This window comes from Crocuta crocuta, unplaced genomic scaffold (assembly GCF_008692635.1).
Source record: "Crocuta crocuta isolate KB4526 unplaced genomic scaffold, BGI_CrCroc_1.0 scaffold586, whole genome shotgun sequence".
NCBI classification, from domain to species: domain Eukaryota; kingdom Metazoa; phylum Chordata; class Mammalia; order Carnivora; family Hyaenidae; genus Crocuta; species Crocuta crocuta.
The window spans coordinates 2,861,233-2,877,321 of record NW_027532407.1 but is presented as its reverse complement, the minus strand read 5'-3'; the positions used below and the strand labels follow the sequence as shown (position 1 = coordinate 2,877,321).

The 16,089-nt window shown below is 39.6% G+C and overlaps 1 protein-coding gene across 1 annotated transcript in view; it reads left to right on the top strand.

Moving 5' to 3' along the window:
* Nucleotides 1–16,089, top strand: part of CPB2 (carboxypeptidase B2) — a 48,662-nt gene that overhangs the window by 16,955 nt on the left and 15,618 nt on the right. The window contains exons 4-7 of the mRNA XM_077778794.1: nt 471–579; nt 3,991–4,092; nt 7,307–7,411; nt 14,511–14,621. Coding sequence (XP_077634920.1) covers nt 471–579; nt 3,991–4,092; nt 7,307–7,411; nt 14,511–14,621 — 427 coding nt within the window. The remainder of the gene's footprint in view (nt 1–470; nt 580–3,990; nt 4,093–7,306; nt 7,412–14,510; nt 14,622–16,089) is intronic.

The following is a 16,089-nucleotide window of genomic DNA, read 5'->3' as shown; positions in this document are numbered from 1 at the left end:
AGAGATTTGGTCATCTTTGGCTATGCCGAACATCTGGTGTAGGTCAATGGTTGTCATGATGGAAAACAAAAAGAAAAGACTTTCTACTTCTCCTTGGTCCTTAACTGAAACCAGAATAATACAATGTTAGTCTGGATTTAAGAAAGTTGTCCATTAACCTTAAAGACACTGATGAATCACAACCAAGGAATGTTGACAATGGTGGGGAAAGGGTGAGTTTGAGGAGCCCTTAAAACATACCACATGGGAGCCACTTTCTCTTAGCACTCACATGGGTTCCACCAAGAAAGTTTGTGAGTTTCAGCTTACTATAATGTTAGCGGTTATTGTTTGCACCTTGATGAAATTTCCCTGTTAAATTTCTCAGTGATTCTTTTCCCCATGCTCACCTGTTGTTGTAGCCTCAGTGAGCCATGGGAAAAATCAGACTCCTGTTTGGAAATCAGCTTTTCCTCTGTTTCATCCCTTAGCATCCTGGTGGAAGAAGTGGAAGATCTTATTCAACAGCAGACTGCCAATGACACGGTCAGCCCCCGAACCTCTTCCTCATACTATGAACAGTATCACTCACTAAATGAAGTAAGCCATTAAATTTCTCTCCAAAATTAGTATTTTAATTTAATTGGCATTGCCATTTCAACCATGGGATATTACTGAAGAACATAATTAGTGGAAGAGGGTAAAAAAAATTACTATATATGGTGGTAACCTAGCCTCATGTAGATATCTTCCCTGGGGAGATTGCATTAGATTTAGTAAACTGCCTGTAAGCTGAGAGTATTTCTAACTGTTAGGAGTAACACTACATGCTAAGGAACAACAGGAAATAAAATTAGGGCCTTTTTATTGAAACTGCCACAAAAAATTAAGTCTAATTAATCATGTGTCTTTGGACCATTACCCTGATTGTATTCTTACTGAATAATTGCTACTTTTTATCTGATTGAATTTATTCACTTATATTTAGTACATGGTAAATACGTGCATTTTATTCCCCTTAGGAGGAATCTATTTAAATGAATAACATTAATAATAATAAGAATACCGCTTGTGTTTTAATCTTCAAGAAGTTGATTTTTGGGGTGCCTGGGTGGCTCAGTCGGTTGGGCATCTGGTTTGGCTCAGGTCATGATCTCACCGTTCGTGGGTTTGAGCCCCGTGGCGGGCTCTGTGCTGGCAGCTCAGAGCCTGGAGCCTGCTTCGGATTCTGTGTCTTCCTCTCTCTCTCAAAAAAAATTAAAAATTAAAAAAAGAAGTTGATTTTTTTTCCTATCAGTACTTATAGGTTCCCATTTGTCTATAGGGAACCTGAGAAAGATGCTGGTGTTCAGTTGACCAGAGTAAACGTTCATGTAATACTCTCAGAATCATTTCCCCATACTTGCTAATTGAAAGGGTAAACTCCTTGGATGAGTTTCTCTTTTATATAGTATGCTCCAAGTAATAAAAATCCCTTGATACCTTTTATTCTTTCATTGCAGTATGCTGCTATATTGCCTAATGTTAAGTATTTTTATCATCTTTGGCTAGGTGCCCAGAAACTGTTAAAGACCATATCCATGTTTTTAAGACATCTAAGGCTTAAGAAATAAGAATCAATTTTCTATTTAATCTTCAAAAGCATCTGTTCCTTTCCAGTTAGTTAAACCAGAACTCAGTTGGCTTCTAGAATCAATGTGCCTGGCTGATTGATGGGGATCTTAAAATTGCATCTCCTTTATCTCTCATCCCTTGTCTCTATTCCCTAGAGACCTCTTCCCTTCCGTGTCCAGCATCAGCCCTGCGAAAGCAAGCCTGATGCCAGGAGCTGAGAAGCTCGGTAGGCATGATTTGCAACATGAAGGATAGAAACACGTCACTGCAGTGCTGAATTTGGTGGCAAGAGGGGAATGCCTGAAAAAGTATTTTAAAATATTTCTAAAAGTACTTTTTAATGATTTTGTTCAAAAAGATTACTTTTTCTTANTAACTTGGAAGTGTATTCTCTCACAGTTCTGGGAGCTGAAAGTGCACGGTCAAGGGTTGGTTTCTCCTGAGGCGTCTCTCCTTGACTGGCAGACGGTTGTCTTCGAAGCGGGTCCTCATGTGCCCTTCTCTCTGTGCGCCAGTCCCTGGTTTCCCTTCACATGTTTATGCCCTAATCGCCACCTCTTCTGAGGACACTGGTCAGGGTGGGGTCAGGGCCGACACCAACAGCCTCCTTTTAAGTTAATTACCTCTTTCATGGCCTTGTCTCCAAAGGTAGTCAAGTTCTTTTTTTTTTTTTTAATGTTTTATTTATTTCTAGGAGAGAGAGAGACAGTGTGAGCAGGGGAGGGTCAGAGAGAGAGGGAGTCACAGACTCTGAAACAGGCTCCAGGCTCTGAGCTGTCAGCACAGAGCCCAACGCGGGGCTCAAACCCACGAACCGCGAGATCATGACCTAAGCGAAAGTCGGACGCTTAACCGACTAAGCCACCCAGGCGCCCCAAGGTAGTCAAGTTCTAAGGCCCTGGGGGTTACAGCTTCAGTATATGAATTTTGAGGAGAACACAATTCAGTTCATGACAATGACAATCCAGAAAACATTTCGGACCTCTATTTCTTCCCACCCTCAATCAAAGGAACCGTGGCCATCTTGCCCTCAGGAAATTCCACCAAGTCCTTCCTTCCCCCTCGGCACTGATCTCTCCTTCAGCCCTCATCACAAGGTCACCTGGTGGGCAGGTGGGCAGGAGGCGATTCTTACTAGGATCCACTGTAAGGAGAAAAACAAATGGCCAAAAAATACTTCTTTTTTGAAAAAAATCTTTTAATGCTTATTTTTCAGAGACAGAGAGAGAGACAGAGTGTAAGCTGGGGAGGGACCGAGAGAGAGAGAGAAAGAGAGACAGAATCTGAAGCAGGCTCCAGGCTCCGAGCTGTCAGCCCAGAGTCCAGAGTGGGTCTCAAATCCACCAACCCTCGAGATCAAGACCTGAGCCAAAGTTGCAGGCTTAACCAACTAAGCCATCCAGGCACCCTGGCCAAAAAAACCCTTCTTAAAACAAATGGCAAAAGAAGTTACTCAAAGGATGTTACCTTCATTACCACAGATTAAATTGTGAAATGAACAAAGTTTTCTGTAAGGCTGCCTTTATACAACAGCCTCCCTGGTTGGAGGAAATGTACCAAACCATTAATACGGTAACACAAAGTAGTTGCGTGTAGCAGTTCCTCAGGTGTACTCATGCCTTCGAAGAGTAGCACAGTAAACAGGGGCCCAGTGAGGAAATCTCTGACGGTTAGATGCCCAACACTGCAGGCACAGACAGCATTGGTATTTGGTGACAGGTGGGCCTTCGGAGAGCTTCTTAATCTCCAGCAGAGGACAAACACTCCCCCTGGTTCTGCTGCTCTGAAAGGACCTATAGTGCTCCGGTTCCCATCAACTAGGATCCTAGCTTGAAATTACCTCTAGATAAGGTCCCAGAAATAAGGCCTAGGGTTGGGCACTCCCATTTCAGAAGGTATAAAAGCACAAGCATGGCCCCTGAGAAGCTGGTCTGCATTAACACATGACCGAGTTCCATCATTGAAAGCCTGCTTTGAAGTGGACACTAGCCTAAAGTCAGGTCCAGGAGTTTTTGATTCTTCCTTCCACTGCAATCTTTTTTATTTTTTTTAATTTTTTTAATTTTTTTATTTATTTCTAGGAGAGAGAGAGAGAGAGAGAGAGACAGCGTGAGCAGGGGAGGGTCAGAGAGAGAGGGAGATACAGACTCTGAAATGGGCTCCAGGCTCTGAGCTGGCAGTCAGCACAGAGCCCGACGCGGGGCTCGAACCCACAAACCGCGAGATCATGACCTAAGCGAAAGTCGGATGCTTAACTGACTAAGCCACCCAGGCGCCCCTCCTTATTCAAAGGTTTTAAAGGGATCCCCTTGCCTTGATGAAATTGTCTGCTTCCTTGAGGCCAGGAAAAGGCTGTGAACTTGTTCTCCGACTGACTGCTGGTTTCTGCTTTGACAGATCTATTCCTGGATGGAAGTTATAACTGAGAACTATCCCGAAATGGTTGAAAAAATCCACATTGGATCCTCATATGAGAAGTACCCACTTTATGTTTTAAAGGTACGCTGTGGGGATGGTCGCTGATCTCTCAACTTTGGAAAATGTGTTACTTCTCCAACAGTGCTTGTTCTGACTTGCGTATTTTTCTTTGAGCTATGGAAATATTTGTATTACGGGTATTCCTCGGTCTTAATATCCAGCTGTTTTGGGATTAGTTGCTACCTTTCCATTTTAAAAATATTTTTTTAACATTTATTCGTTTTTGAGAGACACAGAGCATGAGTGGGGGGAGGGGTAAAGAGAGAGGGAGATACAGAATCCGAAGCAGGCTCCAGGCTCTGAGCTGTCAGCACAGAGCTAGACACGGGGCTCGAACTCACGAATGGTAAAATCATGACCTGAGCCAAAGTCGGACACTTTACTGATGAGCCATCCAGGCACCCTACCTTTACATTTTTTTCTTTACTACTACAGTGTGGGTGGAAAAGTGAAAAGCCTATTTTTAGAATCCACTCTGTTTATGTGACACACATAAGCCATTTATTTTTTTCTTTTTTAAAAAATATAATTTATTATCAAGTTTGCTAACATGCAGTGTATACAGTGTGCTTTTGGCTTCAGGAGTAGATTCCTGTAATTCATCGCTTACATACAATACCCCATGCTCATCCCAACGAGTGCCCTCCATAGTGCCCATCACCCATTTCCCCTGCCTCTCTGGTCCCCCACCACTTCCTGACCTTCAGTAGCTACCTTCATATAATGAGCAAGATGTCTGGATTATTTTTCTCAAGTCTTTTATTTACTTACCACCACTACCACCACCACCTCTGACTGCCTTGCTTAGGTGGGAAAGATAGAGAGGAATCTGTTGTGAGACAAACATTGACCCGGATGTAGTTTTTGGAACCAGAGAAAGTGCTTAACAACCAGTCCAAGGGAAAGATAGGAACCAGGGCAATTTTGGGGGCCTTGGCAGTAGGACTAATGTGATAGCTTCTGCTCCAATCACTGTCCATTTGGTTATTTATTTTTAGTTGAGTAAATCTGTCTTAGTAAAGGTCATTGACTGTGGCCACAGAATGAATTTTTGGGAGCCATGAAATCATACTAATCCCTGCCTGTTAATTTCTAATTCCGCATTTCTTTTTTTTGTTTGTTTTACCTGTTCCCCCTACCCCTTCCCCAAAATAATTAAATTAATTAAATTTTTTTAAAAAATTAATTAAAATAATTAAAAAGAAGTTCTAGAAAAAAATTAAGCATTAGAAAAGTACATTGGATTTAATAACCTTTAATTTACATATAGTTTCCCACCCTTATCTACCTAAAATTGTGAGAGGCAAGCCTCTTCAGTCTAAAGATAAGATTTTGAGTCGAGATTTCTGGGTTTTCATCTATGTTGACAAGAACCTACAGTACAGTACAAGCTCAAGTATGAAACACTGGGTCCTTCCAGCAGCTGAGTTGATCAATCCAGTTGAATCCATGTAATTGCGGTATACTCATCCATGACATTTGCTTTCAGACATGTTGCGTGTATTCTTTAGAACTTGTGTTTCTGGGTCCTAGATATATGTGTTGGAAGACCATGCTTTCCGCATGCTTCCCGTGTGCCTTAGTCCCAGTCTTACTTGACCAAGGGTGTGCACACACTGGAAGTCTCTGGGGTTCCTTCATCTTTCCAGCATCAGGACCAGTACCAAGGGAGTGTGCTTGGCACAGTTAGACAGAAAGTTGAGTCAGGCAACTAGTGGGGGCAACTCACGATTTTCTTTTAAACTGAGTTGATTAAATTAGACAGGAAGTTCGCCTACTTTGTGCTGTTTCTCTCTTTGCAGACAATGCCATTGGACTTTCTCCCTTGCTTTCTTACTGGAAAGCTCCAGTAAGTGCTCTTACTAGCTCCAGGTTAGTCAAGAACAAGGCCTCTCTGGGGCCAGTGGGTGGCTTAGTCATTTAAGCGTCCGACTTTCGCTTGGGTCATGATCCCGCGGTTCGTGGGTTCGAGCCCCGCGTTGGGCTCTGTGCTGACTGCCAGCTCAGAGCCTGGAGCCTGTTTCAGTCTGTGACTCCCTCTCTCTCTGACCCTCCTCTGCTCACGCTGTCTCTCTCTCTCTCTCCTAGAAATAAATAAAACATTAAAAAAAAAAAAGAACAAGGCCTCTCTGAGTGCTATAGATGGCAATGAAAATGTGACTCTCTCCTTTTCTTGTTTTGGAATTTCAACTCCACATATTTGCTTAATCTTATAACACTCTTCTCCCTCCCTTCCATATCCTAAAATTGCTTGGGGACTACTTTTTAAAAGCAAAAGAGCCATGATTCATTTTGTGTGGAGCTGTTTTTGAGAACACTTCTGAAGACACCAAAGTCTATCACTGGGGACAGATTGGGAGTTCTTGTTTCAGAATTGGCAGCTTTCACTAGCTCTCTATACCATGAATCAGAACAAGGTCTCTGTCCCTCGACCTGATGGTAATAAGTTTGTGTGAACTTACATGTACCCTTCTTTCTGTGTGAAATGGGGAAATGGTCTATACGTAAAAAGTATGTACCCTGAGGAAAATGGTGAGGGAGTCCAAGTTTGTCTTCAGCATGACTGGCTTTCCTTTATCTTTAAAAAAATCTTTTTAGTGTTTGTTTATTTTTAAGAGACAGAGAGAGACAGAGCATGAGTGGGGGAGGGGCAGAGAGAGAGGGAAACAGAGAATCCGAAGCAGGTTCCAGGCTCTGAGCTGTCAGCACAGAGCCCAACACAGGGCTCAAACTCATGAACTGTGAGATCATGACCTAAGCTGAAGTCAAAGTCAGAGGCTTAACTGACTGAGCCACCCAAGCGCCTCACCACTGGCTTCCCTTTTCCCAACCTCTTTGTACTAGTCTCCCACAGAAAGGTGCCCATCTTGCACATACCCCTTTACCCCAAAGAAGTGTCAATGGACAGCCTAACATACTAGTGCTCTGGTCTTTATTTCTACCCTTCTGCATGTAGCTCTGGAATGACAAGTAATTGTGGAGGGATACAGAGGACTTGACACCAGAAGTCCTAAGTGAAAACCTCAGTCCTCACTCTCACCAGCTAGGTGACTTCAACCAGCATCTCTTAATGATGCCAGCTTTTAATGTCCCATGTCCCCTGAAAATCCTCAAATGAATGGAGAGAATAATGTGTGTTTCATAGATTTGTTGAAAGGATTAGACATGAGCACTATGTATATGGAAGTTATTATCCTGAAGCTTATTATTATTGTTGTTGGTTTTCCTTGGGCAGCTTTCTAGAAAAGGACAAACAGCCAAAAATGCCATATGGATTGACTGTGGAATCCATGCCAGAGAATGGATCTCTCCTGCTTTCTGCTTGTGGTTCGTAGGCTATGTGAGTATTCCCATTCTCTTACGCTAGGGTTTCTCAATTCGTGACCTAAGATGACATGTGTCAGAATCAACTGGGCTGTTTGTTAAGTGCATTTTACCAGGTCACATCCTAGAATCCTTGCCTTCAGCTCTCTGGTGGTGAGGTTTGGTAAATTACAAATTCCACAAGCTACCCAGGTGACTTTTGTACATATGAAGTTTGGGAACTGTAGCTTCAAGCATTTAAATCACTCTAAAGATTGTCTACCCTTTTCTTCCCTATATTTCTGGCTAGGGCTAAACTCTGGAAAATAATTAATGAATATTTTGCAATTGTAATATATTTACTAAATAGAAGAAAGAACTAAAGCAATTATCTAAATTGAGTCCCAATCAATTTCTTTCTCTCCTGATTTGAATTATCCAGACATCTTTGCCATATTCTGCCCTTGGAAATTGAACATGAAGTACAACATTACAGAGCAGATCCTATTTTCTCATATGTTACAATGGGAGATTTTGTCCCTGAAGGAGGCCTTGGCAGCAAAAAAAAAATCCATATATAAGACAAAGAGTAAGGCATAAAACCAAAAATTATAATGGCTATAAACCTCTATAATAAATGAATACAGTAAGAATTATGCTTTAGCTCCTATAAAATGGGCATAAATTGTTCTCTGTATTGATTTATACAAAGAGCCATTACCACTGGAAAAATAACTTAAATTATGTGTCCTTCTGCTAATGGTTATCGTCTCTGTATTCAGAGGAACACAACCACACAAAATAGATTTGTTAAAAAAAAAAATAAAACATAGTCACTTCAATTGATCTGTGTTAACAAATGATGTACATCAAAGGTAAAAATATTTCTGCCTCTGCTGAGTCTTGTCAGATACAACACCTCTACCCATCTTCCTTTGTCTCACCATCTGCTCTTCCTCCTGATGGGAGCTGCAGTCTCCCTGAGCCTTCTGGAAAGTTACCAGCCATTGTTGTAATGCCTTGACCAAATGAGGATAGTTCTCCACTGACTAGATCTTTAACACAGCTCAGTCATTTGGTGATTCTTCCTTAAGTTGGGTAGTTTTATTCATTTTAGGTAATGAATGAAGCAGTAGTTAGTGGAGGAAGAAATGTGCAAAGCAAGAAGGAAAGCACACTTCTTTTTCATTCCATCGCTGAACTTGGAAAGGACCAGAAAGAAACTCTAATTCATATTGGTAAAGTCTTCCCTACTTGTCATCCCTCCCACATTGACACCTCTTGTCTCCTATTACACATGTTCTCCTCTACCCCACCCACTTGCTGAATTCTTGTAAGATTAAATTACTTATTCCACAAATATTTGTAAGCTTCCTATGGGTTTCCAGACTCTGGAAATACCATGGGAAACAAGCTATGGCTCAAAAACCTTAAGGTCAAGTATTTTGTCCCAACAACTTGAGGCTGCAACTTTTTGTAGCCTAAGGCAATGCAGTTCAATAAGCTCTTCTTACTGCACATTGAAGAAGCACCATCCTTGCCTGCCTAAACTAATCAAGATCATCTCATCTTCATAATGATTCAAACAACTGTAGAAAGAAAAATGAAAGGCTTAGCTTAAAGTTTTTATGGGGGTGGATTTTATACTTAAAAAGTAAAGAACCCAAAGATAAAGAAAAGTCTTGGCTTCTAAGTCTTTATAAAGAAAACCTACACTATTCCTGTGTTTCTCCTTTCTCCTTGTACAACTACCACACACACCATGCTTCTGATACCACATACATGTGGACTTTCTCCACCCCAAGCAATTCTGTGACACCAGCGGTGTGTCGTACAATTTACCTCACTTCTGACACTACCCGGAGACTGAGCCAGATCCCAGAGGGGAAAGGTTAGGTCACTTTCCTCACACTTCAGATGCCAGTTGAAAGTTCAGGCTGTTATCTGTGCTTCTGAATAATCAGCTACAAATCCAAGGTTCCCACAACCTCCTCCTTGGGTTTGCTTAATTTTGCTAAAGTATCTAAGGGAACTCAGAGGAAGAGTGTACTTCTTGCTTACCAGTTTAGTATAAAAGGATAGGATAAAGGCTACAGATGAACGTGTAGGTGGAAGAGACACATAGGATAAGGTATGTGGGAAGGGGCTGGGAGCTTCCCCGCCTCTCCAGATGAACCACTCTCCTAGCACCTCTACATGTTCGCCGACCCACAAGCTCCCTGTACTCCTTATCTTTGGGATTTTTATAGAGACTTCATCTTGTAGGCATGATGGATCCTTAACTCATTCTCTAATCCCTCTCATCTTCCTGAGGATAGAGTTGGGGCTGGAAGCTCCAAGTTCCTAGTCATGGCTTGGTCTTTCTGTTGACCAGCCTCCTGCCAGGAGCCCACCAAGAATCACCTCATTAGAACAAAAGATACTACTATTGCCCAGAAAATTTCAAGGGATTTAAAAGCTCTGTGTCAGGAACCGAGGTCAAGGACCAAATACCAGAACAAAAGATGCCTTTATTGCTCTTATCATTCAGGAAATTCAAGGTCTGTGCCAGGAACCAGAGTGGGTGTGGGGAAGAGACCAACATAGATAGATAGATAGATAGATAGATAGATAGATAGATAGATAGATAGATAGATAGATAGATATAATATCCTCTTGCTCTCTTCTCCAACTCAATGTGGTGTAGTCTCAGCTTAGGAAACACCCGTTACTCTGCACTTTGGGGAGCCCGAGGCCAGTCATTTCTTTCTAAGCCTCTCATTCATCCTCTAGAGTCCAAGTTTAAATCCCTTCTACTTCTGCAAAGGCAGGGCCAAGGCTGGTTTGGACATGGCAAGCACAGGGCCTGGCACATCACAGCAGCCCAATGAACACGTATTGGGCCTCACACCTTGCTTAGTACTTTGTCTGCCAGCTGGCTTTTCTCAGTGCTAACCTCCCTGTGAACCTCTGCCCTGGAGGACGCTCATGTAGCTGCACACAAAGCTGATGCTCTGCAACCTCACAGCCTCCACAGAGTTCCTTCTGCTGCCCCTCACCTTTGCTGACACATGACTTGTGAAGGACACTGCTTTATAAAAGCTCCAATCAAGAAAAGAGTCTGATCTTTCTTTCATATGTTCACGTGCCAAGGGACCAGAGGAGTGGACCAACATTCTCGATCCTACTACAGTTATCCCCTGCTTTCCAAAGGTTCGCATTATGCCATTCACTTTTATGAAAGACCTGCAGTAAGTATGGTAATGGCTTTTTTTCATAAAAGCAAAAAATCTCCTTCAGATTTCTTTCAGTTACCAAAACAGGTACTAATGTAAAAGTATTTGGAAAGTAGGGGATACTCTTCACTTTATCCCATTTCGGCTTTTGCAAAGATTTCATAGTCACCCTCTACTTTCAGACAGCGGGGAAAATCATCTACACTGTTATTGCCCTTTTCCCCAAATACATAATCTGACAATTCCCTGGAACCTGATTCATGATTCTTTATTCCTCTCTGATTCTTGCCATCATTCTGAGTGAATTCAAAGTCCATATGCAAGATCTAGCTAATGAATAATCTCAGGAACTTGAACTCTACTTCACTAAGCCTAACCTCAACTCTGTATCAGTAAACTTCTCCCATGGCTTTCCTCTAGATCTCAAAAATAATTCTCTCCTTGACTTTTAGATCCAAAATATGGCTGAGAACAGTGACCAGGAAGGGATAGGAGGAGCCACGTAGCAATCTGACTTCTTAATTTCCAATTCTTCTGTTTCTGTCATTCCTTACACCTCCTCACCACCCATTCGCCCATATCCTGAATGTCTTGTCCCTTTGATCTGTTCTTCAGGAATTCTAACACCAAACACCCCACAGAATTAACTCTCCTTCTTCTGAACCACCCGTACATCTTGAAATTATTATTGTACTTATAACATTGAATTCTTACTGTTTCCTTTCCAACTTCACAGTTTTATCAGCTTGTTAAAGACAAAGATAATCTCTAAAGTCAGTTTTTGTTGTTGTTACAGTATAACTCAGTATATTGTTTGGTCCACAGAATCAGCCTCAACATCTCTTGTTACATTTAAAACTTAAATTAATGCTTCAGCTTTAGGCTGAAATATAACTCTGGGACCCAGAGAGTACCTACCATTGCAGTAATACTTTATTGCCACTGAAGAAAAACTGGGACTTAAAGCTTTTTGCTGTATTTCTACTGGTATTGGGAGTAACAGTTTATTTTAAAATCTTCCATTCATAGGGACTCCTGGGTGGCTCAGTCAGTTAAGTGTCTGGCTCTTGATCTGGGCTCAGGTCATGATCCCAGGATCATGGGATGGAGACCCACATCAGGCTCTGTGCTGAGTGTGGAGTCTGCTTAGGGTTCTCTCTCTCTCCCTCTGCCCCTCTCCCCCTACTCATGTGCTCTCTCTCTTTCTAAAATAAAAAAAAAATTTTTAATCTTCCATTTATAGCATTTTATATGCCTTTTTGTACTAATTTATTCTGTCAAGTGGCTATTGGTGAATTTTTGGGGAGTACTATTGTTGTTGTTGTTTGGGACCACAATAAGGACAAAGCTTTGGTGGACCCCAGGGAAAGAGAGGTGAGTAATAATCTTCCAGAGATCAAACTGATAGGAATCAGTCAAGCCTTTGCCTCCCGCCTTCTTGTGCTGTCCTCTGGTACCCTCTTTGTTCTTCTCTTGTTTTTATACTACAACAGTGATTCCGACTATGTTACTTATCTTGTTGGTAAATCATTCCTTTGACAAATATTTATTTATTGTCTTTTGTGTGTCTTTTGTCTTCAGCCACCTTTGTCATTAAGAGTGATTCATTCACTAGATATAAAACCATGACTGTATACATCTTTATAAAATACCATGAAAACTCACTGGAGAGTCCCATGATACACAAATCACAAATTAATAATAAAGAATTATTAGATTAATAAATATGTTCTACTTGGTTGAAAATGTTATTTTAAAATATATCTTTAAAGACAGTTGATAGATTAAGTCAGGTTATAAGGGTTATAGAACTTTAGAGGTTAATTTACCTCAATGATATGATTATATACCTAGACTATATGATTTTGAAGTGTAAATAACCAGGTAAATGTCAAATCTTAATGAGTATAACATCATTTAGAAGGTTGAGAACATTTCTTAGATTTCTCTGTATCTATGGAACTCTGCCCTTAATTCACACAATGCCTCGAAAAGAAAACAGGTTTGCCCAATTACCAGGTATAACCCAGTCTTACCTTTAGCCCATCAGGAAAATATCCAAAGTCCTGAGAGTGCTAAAACATTATTTAGCTGGTCCATTCAGGTCACCTTCCTGTTAGAGTTTACTTCTCTTATGGATAGGCCTTGAGAAGTCCCCTCAATGCACAGTTTTCCTCCGTCTTTCCTTTTCCTACACCTCTCCCCCAAGGTCCTGGTTTCATCCTGCTGTTGGTCTTCAGATCACCAATTCCCACTTATTCTGGACCCTCATCTTCTTTAAATGAACCCAAACAAGCTTACTGCTAGTCCAGATGGTGCCTTTGTGAAAGATCAAAATAGGCATCCTTTGCTGGAACAACTAGATATCCACATGCAAAAGAATGAACTTGGACCCCTACTTCATACCAAGTACAAATATTAACTCAAAATGGGTCAGAGACCTAAATTTAAAAGCTAAAATTACAAAATTTTTAGAAGAAAACATAGAAATAGTCTTTGTAACTTTAGGCAATTATTTAGTAGATATGACACCAAAAGCATAAACAGCAAAGGATAAAAGAGATAAATAGGGCTTTACCAAAATTAAAAACCTTTGTGCTTTTCAAAGAATGTCATCAAGATTGTAAAAAGACAGCCCACAGAACTGAGGGAAAATTTTACAAATCATATGTATGATAAGGGACTTGTACCAAAATATGTAAAGAACATTTACAAATAAACAAAGTGACAAATAGCCCAATTTAGAATTGGGCAAAATATATGAAAAGGTAAGTCTCTGGAGAAGGTATACAAATGGCTAGTAAGCACATGAGAAGGTATTCAACATCATCAGTCATTAGGGAAATGCAAATTGCAACCACGATGAGATATCACTTCATATCCACCACGATGGCTAAAGTTTAAAAAGGGAAATAACAAGTGCTGGTAAGGATGTGGAAAAATTAGAAACCTCATTCATTGCTGTTGGGATTGTAAAACAGTGCAGCCACTATTTTACAGTTGGGCAGTTCCTCAAAAGTTTAGGCCTAGAGTTAGCATGTGACTCACCAATTCCACTAGTAGGTATACACCCAAGAGAAATAGACACATTTATTGACAGATGTTCATGCACCATTATTCATAATAGTCAAAAAGTATGCCCATCAACTTATGAATAGATAAAATAATGTGGAATATCCGTATAATGGAATATCATTCAGCAGTGAAAAGGAATGAAATACTGACACATCCTACAAAATGGATGAATCTTGCAAACATTGTGCTAAGTGATAGAACCCAGACACAAAGGCCATGTATTTTATGATTCCATTTATATGAAATACCTAGAATGGGTAAATCCACATAGGTAGAAAGTTGATTAGTGATTGTCAGAGAGGGAATATTAGGTTTTGAGAGACGATCCTTATTAGCTCTGGAATTTTTTGTCCAATAAGCAGGACTCCAAACAGAAGGGGTAAGTGAGGGTTTCAATGTGTGTTTCATAGATTTATTGAAAGAATTAAAATTAAAATTTTAACTCCCCAAGTTAAAAGGACAATGTAGAAACTATCTAGTCATGTCTGGGCATAAGACAAAGTTAGTTTAAACTCTGATTGATATTATTGAAAGAAGAATGGAATTATATCTAGGTTAGAATTCTTTTTGTTTCTTGAAGAAGAAAATTTAAGAAAATATATGGTTCTATTTTCTGCCTCCAATAAATAAGACCATTTGTCCCATGTCCAAGGCATTCATCACCATTTGGCAGCATAGAGCCTTAAGTTCAAACTTTTCAAGGAATTAATACTCTTACTGAAATTTAAATATGCAAATCTAAACATACCAAATGACGTCTTAAAAAATAAAACGCATAAAAGAAACAGACTAAGTTTAGAAGGACTTAAAACAGATATTATTAAACACACTTGGTTTAATTTGTAGGTAACTCAATTCTATGGGAAAGAAAACCTGTACACCAGTCTTCTGACACATATGGATTTCTATGTGATGCCAGTAGTTAACGTGGATGGTTATGACTTCACATGGAAAAAGGTAGGTGAAGGCAAAGAAAACAAAACATATCCTTTTTGGGGATACAGGATGCACAGATTGAATTATTCATAGAGTCCTGGATCTTGGCACAATGGTTTTATTTAAAATATAAATATTTTTAAATTCTTATTATGGAAAAATTTCAAACATATTAGTGGAAATAATTGTATAGTAGATTCCTTTGTACCTATCACACAACTTCATCAATAATCAGCTCATGGCCAATATTTTCTTGTCTATATCCCCAGCCCAATTCTACTTTTTTCATATTATTTTGAAACAAATCTCAGATACCATAACATTTCATTAAAAACACTTCAGGATGCATATCTAAAATAGCTCTTTTAAAAAAACAGAGTACAATTGCACCTAAAAGTTAACAATACTTAATATCAGAAAATGTCCAATCAATATTTAAAGTTGCAATTGTTTCATAACTTTTAAAAAAATTTTCTTTGATTTGGGATTCTATTAAGGCCAATATATTGTGATTGGTTTAGATTTATTTTAATCCATAAATTGTCCCTCCGTCTACCTCTCTCTTTCTCTTTCTCAAAATTTTCTTTGCAATTTATTAATTGAAGAAAAGGTTTCACATTGTCTGGATTTGCTAATTGCATTGCCATGTTGCAATTTAACATTCCTCTGTCCTCTGCATTTTCTGAAATTTGAAATTTGGATAGTAGGAGATAAAGCAGATTCAGATTTTGACTTTTTTGTCAGGACTATTTCATAGTGATTCTGTGTTCTACATAATGTCTGGTTGTATCTCCTTTCGTGACATTAGCTATCATCAGTGCACAATGCCTAGATCCATCCATTCTTACTAAGAATCATTTGAATAGCCTTTTGATTCATAAAATCATAGATTGCAAGATTGAGAGAAGCATTTTCACTGCCCTTGCATTCTGACAGAAGCACATTCTGACTGATAGGTGAATTTAAACCTTAGGATCCTTTAACTCAATCCTAAGCATCTAAGTATGAGTGAGTTGCCTAGGCAATCTCATCTATACTGAAAACCATTATCAATGGTATTTCTAGCCCATCAACATTATGATTCAGGAAAATTACTCAAGCAATGGAAGTGCAGTCCTTTCTAATTTAATGAGGAGCACATAAAAGCATAATTGAGCATATATAAATTCAGAAAAGGCTCCTTGAGCAGGACATATAAACAGTAAAGGGAATGAGAATAATCAGAGTGATTGGAAACATACAGGATTAAACAAAAATTGTTTCATGGAAGAGAAAGAGGTAATTTTTGCAGAAGAAATGGGTGGGAATGGTGAAGATTGATTGAAAAAATTATCTCAAGTGAAAGGAACACTAAATAAAAACTTGTAGGGAGGACTGGACAAATCTTGAACTGAATAAATGAGAAATCTCTAACATAGTACCTAACACAAATTTGTGTCCCATAAATGATCACATCCATAGATTAATATTATAATTGACTTATCCCTTA